The sequence below is a fragment of the Silene latifolia genome, chromosome X (assembly GCF_048544455.1).
Source record: "Silene latifolia isolate original U9 population chromosome X, ASM4854445v1, whole genome shotgun sequence".
Lineage (NCBI taxonomy): Eukaryota > Viridiplantae > Streptophyta > Magnoliopsida > Caryophyllales > Caryophyllaceae > Silene > Silene latifolia.
In genome coordinates, this window is record NC_133537.1 from 45122471 (window position 1) to 45145692 (window position 23222).

The 23222-nt window shown below is 36.4% G+C and overlaps 1 protein-coding gene across 1 annotated transcript; it reads right to left on the bottom strand.

Moving 5' to 3' along the window:
• Nucleotides 1-11226: 11226 nt before the first annotated feature.
• On the bottom strand, nucleotides 11227-15582 carry LOC141623278 (plant intracellular Ras-group-related LRR protein 4-like). The gene is made up of 4 exons (XM_074439371.1): nucleotides 14645-15582; nucleotides 12460-13373; nucleotides 12065-12253; nucleotides 11227-11456 (listed from the first exon to the last, which is right to left on the bottom strand). Exons 1-3 carry the CDS (start codon nucleotides 15216-15218, stop codon nucleotides 12107-12109), a joined length of 1635 nt encoding a protein of 544 aa, XP_074295472.1. The 5' UTR covers nucleotides 15219-15582; the 3' UTR covers nucleotides 11227-11456; nucleotides 12065-12106.
• Between the last annotated feature and the right edge of the window lie 7640 nt (nucleotides 15583-23222).

Below are 23222 nucleotides of genomic sequence, written 5' to 3' on the forward strand. Positions count from 1 at the left end.
TTAGTGTGTAGTCAAGATTGTGGAGTTAGGTTTGGAGTTCGGAGAATACCTGTGATGATTGAGCTGTTTGTTTTACTGTGTTGTTGTTTATATAAATTGTGTGATTAGTACTGACCCTGTTTAATGTTTTAAAAATTGTGGTGATCCATTCGGGGGTGGTGAGCAGTTATTGAGCGGGTATGATACGACGCGTATGGAATAGCTGGGATGAGTCATCACGTGGCAGTTAGAAGTCTTCCGTTGTGTCAGACGATGTTTTATAGCTTGATAGTTTTAGCAGTAGACCGTCTGAGAATCTCATATTTCAAATTTGGTTTTGGTTTTGATCATGTAATCACTTTAAACTATTTTGTTATTTAAATTATGTTTCTTCATTGTCATTTGATTATCATTGCCTCGGGTAACCGAGATGGTAGCACTTCCATGCCTTGAGTGGTCCTGGTAAGGCACTTGGAGTATGGGGGTGTTACACCGTCTACCAGGCCTACTTAAAAGAAATGCGTTATAAACCATTTCTAACATGTATACTACTAATCCCGACACAATTTGAAACCTGTGTAATTTGAAGTAGGCGTGTTAGAGAGGCCCGCTTTTGTCGTTTCATATAAATTAGAATGTTTTTTTCTTAAAATAAAACAAAAAAAAAACTAACCAAATATAAATTCCATGTACTTAATTATAAAAATTGTGATTAAATATCTTCCATTAGAACTAATTACACAATTTTGTAGGGCATAAGCATTATAAAACGCCATGCCTATAATATTTCAACCTTTATAAATTAAAGAATTCATTTCCTTCCATTCTTTCACCTAAATTATCGCTATCCATGTATTTGCTGAGGTCTTCTTTGTTGGACCATCTTTTCGACTTCATTCTTTTTGATGTTGTTATAACTCTTAGGGTGGATAATCATGGCAATATAAAATTGTAAGAAAGCTTTTGGTATTTGTTCAACATGATTGCCGTAAATGACTAAATGGTAGTACGAAGTAGTGAAGTACAAACAGAGTAGTTCTGTAGTAGTTTAGTACTGTAGTAAGATTAGTATATTTAAGATTTACTCCGTAAAATTTAAGAATGTGAGTTATAAGTGATTATGTGAAAAAGATTTGGGACTATAAATAAATGCATAAAATGAAAAATATATTGCAAAATATTACAATCTAAAACCCTTATAAATGTCTAAACTTCTAAAAATTGGTAGCTTATGAACAGTAGGACAGTGGATTTTGTGCTCCTCACGTGAGGCACAGTTTTTGCACTGTTGCTCTCTATTTTTTCTCAGGCTGCTTTCTTCCTTCTACTCTTTCATTTTCCTTTCTCTTTACTACGTCCTCTGCCTTCGTTCTCTCTCCATACTCTTCCTGCACTCGGGTTTATCGGAGATTGTAGATCAGTAATTCGTGCATAGGTAATTTATTCTTCACCTTTTTCTTTTCCTTTGAATTATTTGATTATTTTTTTGCTCCCCACACTTTTTTGTACTTGTGGTTGGCTATTGAGATTTAGGGTTTTCATTCTCCTTTTAAACATTAATTTTCCAAATTCTTCATCTGTTCATCATACATCAAAGTTGAACTAATTGTAATTTCTGATTTTGATACAAATTCTTCATCATACAATAAAGATAGAACCAATTATTTCTGATTTTGATAATTTCTTACTCGAGTTTTGGTAATTTTTGGAATTACTTTTGATTCTAAATTATTACAGTAACTGCTTATTATCTCATGTCTATCGCTGCTTAATTTCTGATTGTATAGCGATGACGCAGTTTTCTCGATATCTAATAGTGGGGTTTGAATTTAATTTATGTTTGTCGAATTTGGTAATTCCCGGAGTTATTTTTGTTGCTCATTTTTTGGACTAACTAAATTAGTTAGAATAGTAATAGCTATTTTGATGATTCAATCCCTGATTGATTGCAGTACTGTTGTTGGTATCAATTGTATCATTGCGCTGTGGCGAGAAGTATTTGTGTTGAAATACGTTTTGAGTTTGAGAAATGATGTGATACATGACGAGACAAAATGTGTTAGAGGATACTTAACTCATTTGATGGTGTACTTTAATAATCATTTATTTAGAAGAAATAGGGTCTAATACATGTAAATGAACTTTACGTTGTCTTTTGTGGGATATGTGAGTATGTAACGAGTAATGGTAGTAAATGCTTCAGGACCTCTACTAGCAAGGATCCAAGAACAAAAGCTAATATATGTTCTGGAGTCGAAGTTCTGAGCTTTGTTGTTCTTAGAACCTGACTTTCAGGAATTGTATAAAATTCTGTATCTCTTCCATTTTCGCCTCTATGGGAGAGCCTTTAAGCCGTTCCTCAATTCGAACTGATAATATGGTGTTAAGCTTTGTACTTAAAGACGGGAATGCATCTACGTCTCTATGTCGTGTGATCTATAATCTATTTGGTTGATCATTATTGTATGAGCTTTACTGCATTATTGTTTTCTCGTCTCTCGTCTCTTATCTTGGTTAAGTGGTTTCTTGGCTTGTATATGATTGCTTTCTTATTCTTATCAAAAACTATATTTTGTAGAGACAAAATCTACCAATGTTGTTGACAACATGGACACTGATGCTCTTGAGAGGTTTGGTATTCGTGAGGAGAAAAAGTTGCCATTCCTGGGCAAGTAAGTTTGAGCTCAACTTTTAACATCTTACTTCCTTGCTTCAGGTCATGTATCTAATGCTTTTACACTGCCCCATGCTGTCATGTATCTAATGTTGTTGACAGCATGAACACTGATGCTCTTGAGAGGTTTGGTATTCGTGAGGAGAAAAAGTTGCCATTCCTGGGCAAGTAAGTTTGAGCTCAACTTTTAACATCTTACTTTCTTGCTTCAGGTCATGTATCTAATGCTTTTACACTGCCCCATCACATACAGAGATCGCCGGGATGCTAAGAGGAGACTCCCAAGTGATCCACATTATGATCCGAAAACTCTTTACTTGCCCCTTCAATTTCTGAAAAGTCTTACTAGCGGTCAGGTAAGTTATCACTTAATGATCCTCTATAAGAAGTTATGTCTGTCTATTCGAAGTTGTTTGATTTTGAAATGTGTTGCCCTTATGTAGCGACAATGGTAGGAGTTTAAATCAAAGCATATGGACAAAGTTATATTCTTTAAGGTAGTTCATACTCGAGTCTTTATATCAAATTACCAAACTACTTTCTAGCAATGTCAGTATATTGATGGTAATTTACATGTTTTAGATGGGCAAATTTTACGAGCTTTTCGAAATGGATGCCCATGTTGGCGTGAAAGAACTTGATCTTCAGTACATGAAGGTGCGGATATAGCTTATGTCTTGGCCATGTTCTTAAGTTCCTCTTGTTGAATAGTTTGTCTATTCCTTTTATTCTGAACTAAGTTGCTCTTATTGGCAGGGAGAACAGGCTCATTGCGGGTTTTAAAAGAATTTTTCAGTTAATGCGGAGAAACTAGCAAGAAAGGTCATTGTTCAAATTCATTGTTATTTACATCTAATTAAGTGCTACTTGTTAGGGTTTATTGGCACCTCATTCTTGAATATGAGATTGAAATTGAAGCTTTATTTTTGCTTTCTTCTTTTCGGATTGATAGGGCTATCGAGTATTAGTAGTGGAGCAAACGGAAACTCCGATGTTTGGAGATCCGTAACAAAAAGGAAGGTTCAAAAGATAAGGTTTGGAGGATACGTTGTTTTTTTTACTCAAGTTCAATATCTCATCTGGTTCACATTTTCAGTGTGCACATCTGAGCGTGCATGCCGTATTCGAGTAGCATGGGTTCGACTACTATTGTTGTTCACTCTCACACCACCAAGACCAGGTGCGTCGGCTACATAATTATATTTTCTCAATTCGTTTCCTCCATCAATTTTCTTGGTCTTTGCCACCACTATTTTTTGCCACCACTATTTCTTGGTCAATTGTTGTAATCGCCTTAATTTGAACTTGACCGTCACTGATCGATTGATTTGAAACTTAGTTCACTTTCTTCTGGAAATATTATTGTCTATATACCTTGAATGTTCCGTGCGATGCTTTTTCACATACTGATTTCGTCATAATGCAAATATACAATTCCAGTCAATACCAATCAAATTACAACAAAATTAAAATGAAGCACTCTAAATTGAATTGGAAAAGGATAGGATATACCTCAACAAAAATTAGGAAACGGTATGGAATTCATTTGAAAAGATGGAATCCTTTTTAGTGAATAGATGGTAAATCTGAGATGGAATACTTACCCAGTTGAGTTGAAACGCTAAATGTGTGCAGAATTAAAGTAGATATAGGTCATTTGAGGTGTGGCTATTGAATTTGTCCTTTAACAAATGGTGTGGCAGGAACCATCAGTGTGTGTGTGAACATTTTCTTGCATTTTTTTTAACGAATCCAAGTTGTTGTTATCCTTTCAAATGAGACGTTGATCTCTGACTTGGAATTGCTAATTGCATAAACAAGGAGATCCCTTTGCTGTTTAGAGTAAGTGTGGATGGATGATTAGTGAAAATGCCCATTATAGTACCCCATAATCCCATATATATGTTCGCTTTGGCTCTTAATGATTAAATGGAGTTCCATGTGTCTTTTAATTTTTTGTTGGTCAAGTTATTCGTCCATGCACATTCGTAGTTGGAGGAGTTTTGAAGGTTCGATCCAACTTCGTTATTCTCCGAGTGGCTCTGATTTGATTTTTTAGTAGAGCCAACTATAGCAGATCCCGAGATTATACTAAAAATTTTGACGGAAATAGACCTCAAATTTATACACAGTCGTAAAAACTTGGTTTGGAAGTGATTACTAAAAAGTGTTGACTTGTGAGAAAAGATCTAAATGCCTACTTAAAACTTAACATCCAGCAATCTTCGATAAGTTTTGGTCGGAAAATTGGCTAGAGGTCTTATTTTTCTTGCCTTAGGCTGAAGTAGTCATTTACTTTGTGTGGGTCGGATTGTGTATATCTTGACGTACCAAATGAGCTAATCTTGGACTAGCTAAGTTGCATGTATCTCAAAATTCCATGAGATTGTTTCTTAACTATAAGATGTGTAGCGTTATATTCGCATACACGCAACTATAGGATTTCTAAAGGTACTTCCAATCAATTCTGCTCAAACTTGGCTATTTATGACGGAATTTGATGGTTTTTGGACTACAATGAGCCAATGATGCATGAGTAATTGAATATGCATCCCAGTATCATCTATGTCGACACGCGACACTAAAACTAAAGTGAAGTGTTGGACAGTTGGAGTAGCGCAGCTTCTGAAGAACTATATTTTTTTTTATCTTTGCAGCTGAGAAAGGCCACTACACTATAAGAGATCCAATTGTAGCCTTGAAGGAGTACTTATTTGAAAACAACTTAGCCACTGAAGCTGACCTAAAAGCCATTGAGAAGAAACAATTTGGATTCGTCAATAGATGATTTGGGTTAAGAAAAAATGATGTCCGAGTTTAACTGACCAAAGGAGTGTTGGAGAGGAAAAGAAAGGAGAAGCAAAAAATGAATGAATGGGAGGAGATGCAGGTAGAAAATGAATGGAGGACAAGTTGTACGTATTATTCGCCTTTTCAAGTTAGTGCTCTGAATTAGTTTGATTTTGTGTTTATCTGATGTAGAATTAGCTGAATTAGCTGATCTTGCTATCTGGACCCTTATATGTCGTTGCGTGATTATACTTTATAAGTGCATATTTGCATAGAACGGAAATTTGCATTATTAGATGGTGTTTTGACCAAACCTGTTTGATAACGTCACACTATGGAAGTTAATCCGTGTTCATGAGTATATATTACTAATTTCTCTTTTGCTTCAAATCAGAGGTTTCGGGAAGGTGTTGCGGCTTTGAACGGAAAGTCGACCGAGATGGCTTTCGTGTTCCCTACCGTTGATGTTTGATTGTATAGTACTCATATATCATAATTACCTGATATTATCTACACTCTTTTAACTGATGTTCAGGTTACGTTTTAGTAGAGAAGTTGCAGATACGGATGAATGGTGATGTAGAAATGAAAGACCTAGAGGCTATAGGTAGTAAAAGATCCAAAGATGAAAGCCTGGACAGAGATGATGAGTCGGAGCTTTTTTTTCTCTTTTTTTTGTATAGTTGGGTAACCCATTAGATTATGGGCGTCTTAAACTGTTTATCCTTGACATGTACAACTCTTAAAGGTCAAATTTCTTATTTTCATTTATCCTCATTTATATCAAATAAACATTTAATGGTTAACATGACTACTTCATCCTAATGAAACTTTAGAATCAATAAAAAATGTCACCAATAATCACTTTAAGTGAATCCATTGTGCTACATTATCATTTAAAATAATGACCAAGTGATTTCCATTCTCTTTCGACACTTAAAATGGCGTCAAATGAATGAAATAAAGAGGGTGGTTTATTAGTTATGGATGGATAGCTTGCATAAAATTTTGCAAGACATTGTTTCTACAACAAATTATAAACAACAACGACAACAAGTTCTATAAACTTACTGAACGTTTGCTTTTCTGTGATTGTTGTTGGCTCCGAAATCCTCAAGGAATCTTGTGTTACCCTCAATGTCGAGCAAGACACATTTGTGTTACTTACACGGATAATTGTAAAGAAATTGTTCCCTCGAGCCTCTATTTTTGAATGACAATTATATGCTATTAATTCCTTTTCATTTTATTATCTATTTATCTTTATACACGAAGGCGATAATGTTTCTTGCTCGAATGGAAGGATTTTTTCCATTTTAAGATTGTAAGATGTCTTTTTTTTTTTCTTAGATAACGTTGCGGTTGTGAATTGTAAAATGGTTTTTCTTTATTCCGATAATTGGACACTTCAGTTAAATTGACTTGTGGTAATGTTTGAACACACCAAACCGTTACCAAATGGAAATATATGAGGGTTGAGAAAGAGAATGAGGAGAAAGAGAAAAAAGGCATATAAAAGAGAAAAAATGTAAGCTACAAGAGGAAAAGGAGAGTGGAAGGGACAAGGAGGAGAAAGAGGAAGAGAAAGATAAGAATGGATAGTTCGAGGACAAAGTGAAGGCCGCAGGAGTATTATGCGGGAAAGTGAAGGAGAAAAAGAGGAGAAGGAAGTGGCTAGGACGCGAGGACGACGTCAGAGATAAAATGAAGAGGAGGAGAGGAAGGGGAAAGAGGAGGAGGAGGAGGAAGGGGCAAGAGAAAAATGGCGAGTAGTACAAGGAGAAAATGGAGGAGGAGTATTAGTAATAGGAAGAAAATTGATTCTAATAAGAAATTCAAAAAAAAAAAAAGGAAAACTCTACTTAAAAAATAAAATTTATTAAAATTAATGAATTTCGTTTTCATTAATGTATTAGTTAATAGAGACAATCGTAATCAGAATGTCATTTTCTTCAAATAGTTATAGAGATACTAGACAGAAAAGCAGGTGGGGAGACATGAAATAAGAGGGGGGGGGGGGGGGGAGGAATATGAAGGAGACAAGGAAGATGAGAAGATGGACGAGAATGAAGATTAGGAGGCGGTAATGTTAAAGATAAAAAAAAGGGGAAAGATGAGAATGAGGGGGAGAGGGTGAAGAATGAGGGAGGAGAAGGAGGAAGGGCTAAGGGGAGAATGACAAATAGTAGAAGGAGAAGAGGAAGAAGGAGAATACGAATGAGGGGAATGAGAAGGGGAAAGGGATGGAGGTTTAGAAAGAGAATATGAGGAAAAAATACGAGGTAGGGAGAGGGAAATAGAAGGATTTGAACGAAGAGAAAAGAAGGGGGAGGAGAAAGAGAAAGATATAGAGGAGTAGTGCGAGGAAAAATGGGAGTTGTAATATGAGAGCAGGTGGAGGAGGAAGGGAAATAATGGTTCTACGAAAAGTATTGAGTTTTCATATGACTATTTATAACCTTCAATTCCAGATTTCGAACATCCATGGTCAATGTGAAACATCCTCTTAAATTTAAGAATTTGGAGAGTAATGGTCAACTTGAAACATCCCACGTTAAATGCACCGAATTCAACACAAACTAATTGTTCAGTTGTTTTTATTTCATATCTTTATTCAATGAACAACCTTAAGTGCATCAAAGTTAAACTCCATGTATTATTAATGTTAGTTCGTATACTCATTCACTCAATTATGAGAATTGCGTACGAGACTCAAAGTATTTTTATTTTGAAGTAACATACTAACATAGAACAATGAACCAAAGAGAAAAAGAAATGTTCTGTTCGACTAAAAATGATTATAGAACTTCACAACGAATATAATAACTATTTAATTACGACATATGCATCTGTTAGTAAAAGGTCATTACGATTGCCTTTGCTATGGATCATACGAAAATATTTCAGTTATGTAGTTTCTTGGTACGGCAGATGCTTCGCTTTGGGACATAATTCAATATCTGTATTACCAAATATGTCAAGACGAATAAATAGAGTGTGTCTAAATCTACAACAGACTAAACAACAACATGGTACATTAAGGAGGCCGCAGTTAACATTAGACGTAAATAGGATAGTTTCGACAACAAAACAAAACGCGTCTTGGATCTCCACGCGCATTAAACAACCTCTTAAATTTAAGAATTTGGACAGCAATAGTCAAATTGAAACATCCTATGGTAAATGCACCAAATTCAACACAAACTGATTGTTCAATTGTTTTAATTTAATACTTGTATTTAATGAACAACATTAAGTGCAACAAAGTTCTCCAGTTCTATAATTTCTTGGTACAGTAGATGATTTGCTTTGGGACACACGTGAGTATTGTATTGCCGAATATGTGAAGACGAATCAATAAAGTCCGTCTAAATCTACAACAGTCTAAACAACTAAACGGTAAATTAAGGAGACCACATTGAACATTAAACGTAAATAGGATAGCTACCACAACAAAACAAAATGCGTCAACAAGAAGGCACATTAAGGAGAATGCAGTAAGCATGAGACGTAAACAAAATCACTGCAACAACAAATGGAAACGTGTCTTGGATCTCCGCGCGCAACGCGCGCGGAGAGACAACTAGTGTAATATAAAAGGTGAAAAGATTATTCTGATGATATTTCGTTTTTAAATTTCTAGTAAGTTTTGTTTCATCTTGAAAATATTTTGTATTAATATAGAGAATCTTCCATTTATATTGGATAAACTTTGGATTAATTTAGGCAAATATATTCAAGAATAATAATTCTCGGTCAAACATGAATGAAGTTACGTAAATATAGCTAAGTATTTTGGGTAAATGAAGAGAAATTTAGTCAAACCTTTTTACTGACCTTAATTAGACCATGTCACCTAATATTATGAGATTTTGTTTAATATTTAATTTGTTTTTTTTATGGAAACGACACGTGGCAGTGAATAATAACTATGTCACGTGGCAACCAAAGAGGCACCCGGTTTCAGCTTTAATATAATATATGATATGTGCCATACTTTAAAAAAAAATGCCTATGAATGCTATGCACGTGTATTTGGGGAATACAACTAAGGTGTGGAGTGTAGACTAGCATTGGATTGGGCTACTCCGTATAAGTCCAGAAAGAGGGGAAAGGCAGAGTCATTCTCATTATAGTTAATTTCATTCAAAGAAATGGACTAGGCTTAGATTTTGAGGCCCTATTTTCTTTCAAAGCGTCTTGCTTGTGACGGGCTAATCCCGTCACAAGCTGAAGACCTCTCACAAAAAGGGAGAGGGGACAAGGTGGGGCATCCCCATGTGCTTCCCCACTCACCTCTCATGGATATTTTGTGAGAGGAAATGGTATCCGTCACAAACTTGTGACGGATATCGCCGTCTTCAATGAGATTTTGTGATTTTCCTTTGGGCCCCTGTGCTGAGGATCGAATTGCACTACCTATGGGCCGCCCCTGAAAGGCACAAGTCTTAACCCCATCTCCCTTATACTAAAAGAATAAGACTTTTCCTAAATTTTCCCGCCTAAATAAATTTGGTTATAATTGGGCTTTTATTATATTATATCTGTAATTGGACTTTTATTATATCATATCTGTTATTGGGCTTTCAGTATATTATATTTATATCTGGATTATACTGAACTTTTCCTATTCTACCGTTAATACAAAATATTAATAATAATAAATTTACAACTAAATTTCAAATTAAGTTAAATATCAGTTTTATTATTATTTTCTTTAATATTTCTATCTAAAATACCACGCATTCGCGCGGGATCTATACTAGTTCTAGTTATGAGCCAAACATGAATTATCTCCATCAAGTCGATCAATTTTAATTTTAGGGCATCTACCGGCGTGCGGCTCACATTCTTCAAATGGCCTATTGTGCATCACAAATTCTCATTTATGATGGATATTTTTCGTCACAAGCTGCAAGTGGGAGGGGGGTTGTCAGAGGTCGTGACGGTCACGAGTAGACCTGGTAAAAGCAACCCGACCCAAAAAGGTTGTCCCGAGACCCGAAATTGCTCGAGTTACATCACCCGAATGTGACCCGAAAACCCAAATCGACCCTACCCGATCCGAACATGACCCGTATCTGACCCGACCCGAAAATGACCTGATCCAAAACCACCCAACCCGAAAAGGACCCGACAAAACATAACTCTAATTGAACCGAAAAAACTTGAAATGACTTTTTCTCTTATTCATTGACCCAAAAATGACCCGACCCGAAACAGACCCGACCAACAAACCCGAAATGACCCAAATTAACTCGAAATCAGTGAAAGACCGGAAATAAGCCGACCCGAACTGACCCGACCCGAACCCGACCTGATTGACCCGTTTGCCAGGTCTACTAATCCAAGTCCGTCACAAGCGAGACTTATTAATTGAGTATTGACTCCTAGGCGATAAGTACAAGAAAGTTATCAACCCACTAGGATACAAAATTAAAAGAAATTATCAAAATGGAATACTTCTCCAATAGATTACACATATCATGGTCGTTATCCGCTAATTGCAAAGGTCAACCATAATTAACAAATGAACCGTACTTCTCTTATATTCATAAAATGAGACAAGATCCATACCACAACCAATGTCATCAAGTTGACTTTTAACAAATTAACCGTAGTTATCTTCATCCTTGGTCAAATTAGTTACTTAAGCATTACATAAACTTATTAGAATAATGAATAATGATGCACATTCTGGTATTTCATGTCAAACGTAACACCAGACCAAATCAAAATGACAGCAAAACTTAGAAACGTGAAAGGGGGATACACTTGAATTCGATAATCAAATAAAATTATTATACTCGTAACAGTTTTCGGTTTGATTGTTCGTAGGACAACTTTACAACTGTAACAAAAAAACTCGAGAAATACAAATACAAAGATGTACAATATGAGAGACAGACAAACTCACGTTAGAACAGGTTAACAGCGTTGCCCACCTTTGTGTTAAGCTGCCAAATAACTGATTTCATTCATTTATGATTCTTATGTGAACAGCTCAATTTGCCTGTACATCATCAAACAAACCACATGAGCTTCCCATACATTATTGTCACTTGTCACTACCATGTTCCCCATTCCCTTGATATTGGATTTTAACTTGAGTTTTACGGAAACAGTCTCGTAAGGATGTTGACACAAGAATAAGGTTGCAATACATCCAATTAGATTTGCCATGGGTCGTCTAGGCCAGGTCATTTCAGGTCGGGGTTAAGGTTTTTGTATCTATTTTGTCATTTTGTATCGTTTCAAGTGTTTTCAGGCTATCACAGACTGGGTTGATTCGGGCTCAGATAGTTTCGTATAGGATGGTCTACTTCACGGTCTACATTTTTGGTCCAACTCGGGTTTGTATCAGACTAAAAGTCGTTTGGAATGTATCAGTTGCGTCGGGTCTACAACAAATCCCCTTGTCCGTTATTTGTGGGAGGTTCTTAGAGACTGTGCACTTGCTGTATTTTAGCTTTATTTTAATGACCCTACAAAGTCAGGCTCAAAGCTATAGCTCACGGATTGATGGGTTTACATTGCAAGAATAAGATAATTATACAAATGATAAAGCCAAGAACATAACATTAAGGAGGGGGCGAGGGGTGATTGATGATTTTTACGTACCTAGAATAAAAAGGAGGATCAATCATATTGACATAAGAAAAATCACGGCTTAACGTAATCCACACTACTGCGCTTTCTTTTGTTAGACTGTGGAAAGCAGCATATTTGTGCCCAGCTCGTCTTCTGTTTGATAGGATGTGTTTTAACATCTCCGTTTGCAACAAGATCAGCCATGTACTGAACAACGGCCTGCGTGATCCAACAAATGAAGGTTGTTAGCATTGCATGCATCAACAACTATCTCACAAAACGTTAGAAGAGCGGTTTACCAGTTAGACGGTTAGACCCCTCCATTAAAGCTATAACTAATTAGGAATACTTAAAAAATTACGATCGTCTCACATGTAAGACAATCTAATAGAAGATTAGGAAACATTAATAAGTTTTCTACACACCTGTGCACCCTTATCAGCAATCTGCCTTGGTGGCACTTCCAAAGGATTCTGATCAGCATAAAGCACATTCAAGCGTGACAACAATCCAAACGAGTCAGGGAGGAAACGTATTTGGTTGTTGCTGATATCGAGAAATTCCAGCATCTCAAGGTTCCCAATCGACCTTGGAAGGGATCGTAAATCAGCAAAGTTGTTACTTATATTTAGCTTCACAAGTGTAGTGGCAAAGCACAAGCTCTCGGGTACTGCCTCAAGTTCATTGAAGCTCACATCAAGCTCCCTCAACTTGACCAGGGAAGACATAGTAGTAGGCAGTTGTTTTATATTATTGTACCTCACAGTAAGAACTGTAAGAGACTCAATCTTTCCCACAGCCTCAGGGAGGGCTTTAAGCCGGTTATAGGCAACAAGTAGTTCTTCTAGGGACGAGCATTGACCGATTGTATGAGGGAGCTCATCGAGATTATTAGTCTCCACATTCAGTCTTTTGAGGTTGGTCAAACACCCAATAGTATCCGGGAGGGAAGATAGATTGTTTGACCTCATGTCGAGCTCCTCAAGATGAATCAATCTACCCAAACTAGGAGGAAGTTTAACCAAGTTATTACCACTTAGGTCAAGAAAAATAAGGCTCAACAATTCCCCAATCGACTCTGGAAGCTCATTGATTTTGTTAGCACGTAAATCCAATTTCGATAGCGAGGAAAGACCTCCAATTTTAACAGGCAAAGAAACAATCCGGTTTTCTGATAAATCGAGAGTGATCAAACTCGATAGCTTCCCTATCGAATCAGGTAACCATTCGACTTGATCAGACAACCTGCTACTTAAGCTGATCTCGCTAGTTCCCTTTTTCGCAGACACTTCTATCAAGCTTGCCAACTTAATCAAGCTAATTTTCTCGCCATCTTGAGCTGCAAAAACAAAGCAAAAAAATATCCAATAAATATCATACCCTTTCAGAATATTATTTTTCACATTTTTCAAGCAATAACTAATCATCAGTTTTGATCTAATATTCTAAATTTCTAGTCCTATCAAGCAAATTGCAAAAAACTAATAGACAAGCTCATACTAGTGTCGTTAAATGCACACGACAAAAATCGTTAGGTCTTTGGTTCAACGTGAAAGGATAAAACTTTCGAAAACTTTAAACTCACATGAAAAGATAATTCATATGAACTGGATAAAAGCTATTTGGTTGGAAGATGAGGATTGCAATTCATGTGATAACTAACTTATCAATAGATCTTGGTATAGACGGGTGGGGCGAACAGACGGATAAAGACCTCTAATAAAATGGGTAGGGGGGACAAGGTGGGGCACCCCCATGTGCTTCCCACTTTATGGTAAATGGGTATTTTGTGAGGGGAAATGGTATACGTCTATACGTATAGATGGATAGTGTCCGTCTATAATGAGAATTTGTGCTAACTTATCCGGTGAGGTTAGATACGTGACTTCCTTTATTAGTTTTACATAAAAGTTCTACTTCCCATTAATGTGACAAGTAAATAAGAGCTCATTTAGTTAATTCCTACAATCTCCAAATTCCCATAAATTGGGAGAACGGAGAAACACCCATTCGTGTTACACTCCTTCTATCTCGATCATTTGTTTAGGTGTGATTAATATACCTCTCACGAAGTTTTTCTTAAAAAAATCTCTCTCATGAAAAAAAATAAGTAAACAGATGGAGACGGAGGGAATATATTAGTAATGAGTAATGACTTGGCCCTTGTTTGGAAACCAAAAAATGGAGGGTAAGGGTCAGAACGAAAGGAAAGGGGAGAATCTTTCCTATGTTAAAGGGGCCACAATTTGGCTTGGAAATGGAGGAATCCATTTTCCCTTCCCTCCAAATCCTAGAACCCTCATTTTGGTAACCAAACAAAGGAGATTACTTCCTTCCAAATCCTCAGACAGGGTTAATGTATACATACAAAGGTCTCAGACAAAAACAGGGTTACCGTATTCGATTGGGTACCCTTCAAATCACGAATCGTAAAGAGCGAATTCTACCCTGTAACTTACTGAAATACATATAACACACATTCTATAAGAGGGAATCGCAAACCAATAAGGGAGTGTTCATAGCGAATTAGGTAACCATTGACGAAACGAAAAAAAGAAACAATACCAAAATAACACACACTAAATTAACTACAATGAAAAAGTTTGTTACCAGAAAGAGTAGATGTTTTAAGGGTGGAGTCATGAATCTGAGGAGCAACAACAACAGGAGCAGTACCAAATCCATCAAGATACAAACCATCTTTCGCCTTCATAAGATAACTATCATCCCTAGTAACCATCTCATTACTCACACCCTTCTTCAATATCTCCTCCTTCAATATCTCCTTCTTCTTTTCCACATAACTCGATTGCCCTTTCCTAGTATCACCATTACTAGGCAAAACACACTGAGAAGCTCTCTGAATAAATTCATCGAACACTTGGTGTTCATTCTCGAGATCAAGAAGTTTAAGAGCATCCCTCTTTTGTTTTTTACTTCGAAAATTTACCAATGTCCTCTGCATCTCTAAATACAAGAAGAATAATTCTTCAGGTACTACTTTTCCCTTGGTTTGTCTATTAATGGCTTCCAATTTTGACTCACAGTCTCTGTCTACGTTCGATATCAACGCCTTCGCCGCGGCCACCTCATCAATATCCGGCCGCGCTGGCAGGGTTTTGTGCATCCTCATTATCTCCTCTACTACACCTTCCATTGTCTCCACCGCCGTGATGTTTTCCATTTTATATTTCCAGAATTGAATACAAACACACGAGAATTATGGTTTAGTAGCCGTCGGTGTTAACTTCCGTAACATTTATGGAAGCAATTTTGGAAAAGAAAGGAAACCCAATTGAGATTAAGATTAGAAATGAAGTGGGTAGAAGTTAATTCTTGGATTTATGAACTAACGAAAGAGATTGAATTATGATTTCATTTCAGGGAAAAAAAAGTTTGCTGATATTTTAATTAGAAGCTCGATAAGACAATAATTGTAAAAATGAACAAGGAATTCTCAGCTGCGAAGATCCTGCTCTTCTCGAGATACTAAGGTTGAGACGGTAGGGTAGGTATTTAAATAGACAAATTCTGAAAACGGTCGTCTTATGCAGCTCAAATATGTACACGTAGGATGAATAAAAGCAAAAGCAAAAGCAAAATGCATATATAGAGGTAAAAATTTGTCTTATATGGAAATACTCCCTTCGTCCTGTCATTTTTCATATTAAAGTGTCTCCATTAATTGTTGTCATTTCTATTTTATGACTAAACTTGATGAACATTTTGATCATTCATACTCAATTTATTCCACTTGTCATTTAGTAGTTGGTTCACTCCTCTTTTCTTGGTCTTTGTGCCAAAACCAAAGGACAACAATTGATCGGGACGAAGGGAGTAATATTTAACCTGTTTTAATATTAAGACGGATACCTACGTTTTAAGGAAGACTAATTGTTGTCGACAATGGTTCATGATGTTTTATAACTTATAAACGAATTCGATTTACACAAAATGGACGAGTAAAGCATGAGAATAACTATGATAGATAAATTTTTAATTAGGATTTTCTATTATTTCTGTGGAGTAAATGGACGTCTTCTCATCTAATTTACGGTTTAGAATGAATCCAATAATTAAGAGATAAAATGAAAATACAATAGACTTTCCCGAGATAAATTCGGATCATTGATACTAATGAAAAGGCATACATCATTAATTGTTTTTTTATGCTCCCCCAAATCCGATCCAATGTTCTATTAGGCCCGGGTACAAATTTAATGTGGGATGACTTTCTAGTATTTTTTGGGGTTATTTTTGGAAATAATTAAGTTAGTTGCAATGCAATCATTGTAAATACCAAAAATAGAAGAGGATACTTATGTTAATTAATTTATCAAATAAGGAAGGGAAATTTGAATTGAATTGAATTGTAAAAAATGAAAAGTTGGAACATTGAATTAGATTAGTCTTTGAAAGTAAGGTAAAAAAATGACCGGATAGAGAGGCTAATATTTTTTTTTTTGGTGTAGGAGAGGCTAATATTTGCGACGACTATTGAGCATTTGATTATAAATAAAGAAATACTCTCTCCTAGTTTCCATCTTCTTCCTTATTGTCTCTTTGGGCTAGTGGGAAGTTCTTCCTTATTTCCTTATTTGAAAGCTTTGTGTGATCCAGATTCAACTGCATGTCGGGTAGTGTATTTTGTGTGGTCCAATTTCACTTTCTTAATCTTTAACATTTTATTTCATTTAGGCTATTTTGATACCTTATACCTTGAATATTCATTTTTTTCAAATCTTATACCTAAGATAATTTTCTGTCAAAACTTATACCAAAAATCCCATTTCTTTCATACTCGATATCAAATCTAACGAATTGATCATTTTACGCTTACTATTTACCCATCACCACCCTTTGGCCACCACATTATGTAACAACCCCGATTATATAATAAGAAAAAGATGTATTATAACTGAAGAATCAAAGTACAACAATGATAATAAGGTAAAGGTGGCGAAAACACCTGATCAATCTGGATTGAAACTAAATCCAAAACCAAAGCCAACACATTATTCAAATGTTCTCAAACATAAATCAAACTCTTAAACCATTTATTTAACTCGCTTCGCACATTCCCCAAGCAAGCATCAACCAGTCAGCAGGAATCTGAACAACCTGATGAGAATGGGGGTCGATAATCAGTCGGGAATAACTAGATGTTCTCCCAGTCATATTTACAACAATTGAATATAACCAACAATCAGTAACAATTGAAATGCATAACCAGTAAACATGTGAGACCATCCATACTTATGACATGCAACCGAACTTACCATATCTTATCAGCCTTCACGGGCTCTTTATGCAACCTAGACTTCATGCAACCACTAGACCATGGACACATGTAAACCAAAGTAGCACACGATTCACAGCAACATAACTTACATAAGGCACAAAGCTAGCATTAAAGCATAGCGAATAGAGCGAACACCGCTAGATCGTTTAATTGACGACTCTAGCTGACAGAGCGTTTAACTGATGATTCCATCGATGTGAAGTATTTAAATGATACTCCACGGTACTATGCATAGCCTGTCACCACTGCATATATTCCTAAGACCTGGTCAGACCTCTCGGCGTATTAATTGTGCACCGAACGACACTCGGGACCCAGAACGTTTAACTGGCGAATATGGCCACCCCCGAACATACACCAAATAAACCCCCGAAGGATGGCACTAATTCATTCTGATAGTATTTAAGTAATACTGCCGTCATCTATTCGACTAGCCAACAACAAATGCACAGTTTAATTGACTACACACAACATGCATGAACCACATCACGACTCAAATCACTAGAACAGCTTAACTGATTGTCCAGTTTATCATACATATGCACAGTTAACTGATTGTACAATACATGCGTGAAAAACATCACGACTCAAGATAGTAGAACAGTTTAACTGACTGTCCCACTAACATATGAATAAGAGTAACCAATAACAAATGGAACTACAAGGATATAACACATTGAATACAATACAACATATGAATCAAGTATAAACAACCAAGGTTATAGTAACCTTAGTCATAACATGAACTCTGGTTGAGAGGTTATATTGACCTCGACTATAACTTCAACATGTAACTTGAGGTTATACTAACTTCAGCCATAACCTTGACTCATAATTTCAAGGTTACATTAGCTTCAGTCACAACCTTTTATGATCTCAGAGTTATACTAGTTTCAGCTATAACCTTGATTCATAATTTCAAGGTTGTACTAGCTTCAGTTATAACCCTGGTCACAACTCGGGGTTGTACTAGTTCTAGCCATGACCTTGAGTCATAATTTCAAGGTTATACAAAAGTTAGCCATAACCTTACACTACGCCAAATTTGACCATCAATAACGAGCGTATCACAGCAGTTTAATGCATATAATAATGACACTTAGATTACCGTTTTTAAAATATTGGTGGAAACCTAGACCGCGCTAATAAGAATAACGGTTTCCCTCGAAAACCGTTGTTATTATAATGTGACAACGGTTGTTTAACAAACCGTTATAAAAAACGTTTAACGGTTTCCAAAAACTCGTTATAGAATCACCCTTATCAATGGTTATTAGACAACCGTTACCAGTTTAAGAAAACGGCGTTTCGAAAACAGTTACTAAATTAACACCAACAACGGTTTTTGGTACCCGTTGTTATGTTATAGCACCTTGTCTCTTGTAACCGCTATCATTTTCTATAATGAAAGAACGGTTCCTCTGTACCCGTTGTTATTTATCATTTACGGGTTAAAAATAACTGTTGTATACTTTTTTCAATGTTTAATATTCAACCAATGCATGTATGATAAATAATGAACTGTTGCTGCATTGTTTTGTTTGACCATTATTACTATCCGTCCATTATTATATTCACACATGCTGCCATAACCGGCTCGCTTCTTCCTCTCGCTAACAAACTCGTTTCTACATTCGCTAACTAGCTCGCATTTTAATTATTCAGGTTCTAGACTCGCCTAACTATCTATAAAGGACTACACTCATTCATTGCGCTCGTTCCGTATTTTTGGATAAAAATATCCTATTTTTGCCAATATCAGAGATGGGAGACATATGGGGATGAAGCTCATCTACTCACGGACTTGCGTATTTTTAACAAAAAGGATACGAAGTGAATCAATTACAATCCTCGGGGGAAGGGCTCTTCCCAAGCGTAGTGGGCGGAACTGCCAAAGCAAGATCATCTGTGCACCGGCATCAGCAACAGTTGAGGTTTCTGCGGAAAAAGAAGGACCTTTCTGATTGACTTCAAGAGGGAATTAGCATTCCTGTATCAACTTTCCTTATGTCCAAAGGCACCCCAGGAGTCATCGTTTAGTAGTCATAATTTCTGTAAGGAACGAAGGTATGAATAAATATGAATTCCATGCATATTTGCTGAATAAGAAGAGTCTTCATTCTATTTACTATGAAATCCTTAAGCTTAAGTAAGTAGTTATTTTTTTTAATTAAAAGAAAGAAAGGAATTTTAATGTTAGAGTTGCGAAGTAATGTTAGTTGTTTGAAATCGTCCCAAATCGGCGAGGGAAGTCAAACCGCAGGTAGCTTGCGTGCCTAAGAAGCTAAGTTTCTTTAAACTTGTTCTGGAACTTCAAATCAAAAAATGCAAAAAGTAGAATACGAAAGAAAAGTGTTGATGAGTATTTACGTATAAATCTGTATTTACATTATAATTTAATTTAAATATTCTAATCTAAGTCGAGAATTAAATACCTCACCTCGCTTCTGAAAATAAAAAATAACAATGGTAGTGCCTGTTTTTAAGAGTATAATGCTACAAGATTGCTTATATTATATATCTATAGCCGGGCCCGGCTTGAACTTAGTATTAGAAAGCTCCCGAACAATCTAAGTACTTTCTGAAAAAAGCACAAGACGATTTGACATATTATATTTTTGATGGGAAGTTCTCGACTAGACTCTGCCTATACCTATAAAGTACTCTATAGAGGAGAGGTTCTTTCTCTGTTCGATCTCTTTCTTATAATAGGTGAGGCGAAGGCTCTCAAGCGCGGATAAAAGGGAGCTGACTACTCTTGCGCGATAGGAAGAGAAATTTATGCTCGATAGGCCCCACCGGGAAAACGGAGGCTTTCCCTGTAGCTTGCTTCGTTTACTTTGTCTGACTTCAAGACTTCATACCATATGAAGTGAATGAAGGCGATATATGGGATTATGTTTATATGGGCGATTGGGAGAGATTAGCGCGCCTCTAGTAGTCCAGTCTATTTGTTGTAAAGCATGACATGGCAAAAAAGGTCCAGAGAATCACTGGCGTCAGTACACACACGCAACAAGTATATTAGCAAGAAGAATTTCAATGAAAAGGGGCGTCTTGTATAAGGATAAAGACAGTGTCTTGTATGTAAAAGGGGAAGCTTCCTCTCGGATCGACACAGAAGGGATTCTTCTTGGAGCTTCTAGCATGTCCCAGAGAAAGATAGTCCACGAACTCAATTTTCAGCATGGTTTCGCTCATATTGATGCGGATCGTTACATTCTCCCCCACCAAATCTGTTGACAACCTCGTCACGGTTTCTCATCGAAACACCTGATTGCATCCTTGAACTGCCAAAGATCTTCCTCTTTCTCTCATGACGCTTCGCTTTCAGGCAGCCCCTTCCATCGGATTAAGAACTCTCTGGTCCTTGGGACTCCTCGTTTCCTAATGACTCGGTCGGCCAAAACCTGTTCAACTTCCCTCTAAAAGGAAGTTACTACTGCGGTGGGAGCTCTTCGTGACTCCCGACGACTCGGATCCTCTGTGTCCCTTATGGTCAAAACAAAAGAGTATGGCTTCAACATGCTAACATGAACACAGGGTGAATCTTCAACTATAAATATCACTTATAATGTGATCAATTAACCATATTCACCAATTCAAAGTTCAATTAATCATAGCCTATAATTTAATTAAAAATATTACACTTCGATCACCATGTCGTCGTCTTCTACACCTGCCGAATCACAATCAAATACCCGCTATGTCCATCCTATTACCTGTATTATACACAACCTTCCAATTAAATATGATGACAATGGTAAGGCTTTTTCGAGAAATTTTACTTGGATGAGAGATATGCTTCGTCAAGGTGGCTATACGAACATTAAAAAGGTCCACCCAGCTTGGACTAAAGTTCATGGTTTTCTTGGTTACACAATGATCGAGTTTGAAGGCTTGGGGAAGAAGCTGGAATCTTTTCGTCAAGCAAAAAAAATCCAGGCAAGATACGAGGATCATGATGCTGGGAAGAAAAATTATTATACGGATGATGTGTTACAAGCGCAATATTTATGGATTGCAACCGATTGTGACATTAATCTATTAAGAACATATCGGCGCTATATTGACACTGTGCCTCGTTCATGGGAGACGGAACAAGTGCCTCCTAATAATCCACATATTGAATTCCCAATATTTATCTCAATCGCAGGAGAATTACAAGATGATTATGTTGATTAATTATTATTATTCTAATTGATGTTGTTGAAACCGCGCGTCTTTTAATTTCTTGTTATGACTGTGTTTTTCTTGAATATATGCGTTGTAGAGTATTTTATTTTCTAATTATTTATTGCAAGTTACGTAGGTTTAAAATGTTTGTTAATAAGTCAACTTTTACATTAATTAGGTAATTAATGTTTAAGAATTAATTACCAACGATTTTGAAAAACGTTATAAATGTGACTATAAATGTTAAAGCATCCATTACTAACATCCATTAATCAAATCACAATATTTCAACCCCATTACACAAATTTGAAATAACATGGCAATGAACCCTAATTTTATGAACAACGAAAAATGGCTTACACAAACAATTGCAGATGATGGGAAGGTTCTCGCTGGGCTTCCCGCCGATCAACATCCATTAATCAAAGCATCCCTTGAACATCAACATAATTATTGGATTAAGAGGCGTGAAACAGTCCGGCTTGTCAACCAAGCCTCATCATGATCATCATCTTCATACCCTCGTCTATTACTCGCAACTTGGCTGCAGCGAGAGGTATGTTGAGTTCTACTCTTCCAACCTTATCTCCACATGCAAGTCGTGTCCTTGCATATATTCAATCTATTATTGCAAAATATGAAGCCAATGACCCGGAAGTTAGCGGTATACCAAAGTGGCGTAATTGGTGGCAGGTTGAGAAGCGCTTTTTACTCTTAACCGGGGTTGTTCCGGCTTATTATACATCTTTTGATTTCTGATAAATGTTGTAATGTATTTGATTTAAAATTAAATGAAATGATCATTTTGAAAGTGTTGAGTTATGCTTGTTTGATTTGCTTCCATTTTTTGAACTCCATAGATCAGTCATTAAATAATCAAGATTGTTGCTACATAATACTCATTAACAACGGTTCACCTACAACCGTTGTAAATTTGTTCATTAACAACGGGTCACCTACAACCGTTGTAAATTTGTTCATCAACAACGGTTCACCTACAACCGTTGTCAATCGTGACGTTCTAACTTCAACGTTGATACGGTCATTATGTATCAAAAATAAATACCTAAATATAACTAACAGAAGTTAGTGATAAGTAGGGTCGATCTCCACAGGGAGGCAAGGTATCTATCTGTAAGTCCGTCTATCTAAGTCGCAAATGGGGGGTTTTGAATTTGGTTTCTAAAACTACTAAAGATTAAAGGGAAAGAGAAATAAAGCAAGAGCAATAAAGTAAGAAAATAGTAGATAGGTGATCAGATAAAAGAATTATGTCAGGATTTCGGTTCACCGTGGTAGTTTATCGACTCGGTCATAAATAGCCTAGACAATCTGCTGTGAGAAGGGCAAGGGAAAGGTCCTTCCGGTCTGCTATCCACTGTAGATTTCCACTAACTTAACTTCCGTCCTCATTAGGGTAGTCTACTGTTCATAGCAGGTCTGTTTATTCCAATCTTCCGATCTAGGAACAAAGTAAACCAAATTAATGTTATTTAGAAGCGTGCACTCAACTAAATATGTTACAGTTATATTGCTATGGTGACAGATGCTCACAAGTAAATTACCTAGTCTATTTACTACATCGTCTCATCACTACCATGAATCCCCTAATTCTAACATCAGGGGATTAGCTACTCATGTTTTTAAGATTAACGATAATAACAATAATCATGACGATGCTAATGGAAGACATAGTAAAGAAATTGAGAT

What these genes read in the sequence shown, in the direction of transcription:
- LOC141623278 (XM_074439371.1), bottom strand. Translation starts at nt 15,218, where the DNA reads ATGGAAAACATCACGGCGGTGGAGACAATGGAAGGTGTAGTAGAGGAG. An exon ending in TAAAACATCTACTCTTTCTG is followed by an intron (nt 13,374 to 14,644) that starts GTAACAAACTTT and finishes TTGTTTTTGCAG; the next exon opens with CTCAAGATGGCGAGAAAATT. An exon ending in TTGCTGATAAGGGTGCACAG is followed by an intron (nt 12,254 to 12,459) that starts GTGTGTAGAAAA and finishes TGGATCACGCAG; the next exon opens with GCCGTTGTTCAGTACATGGC.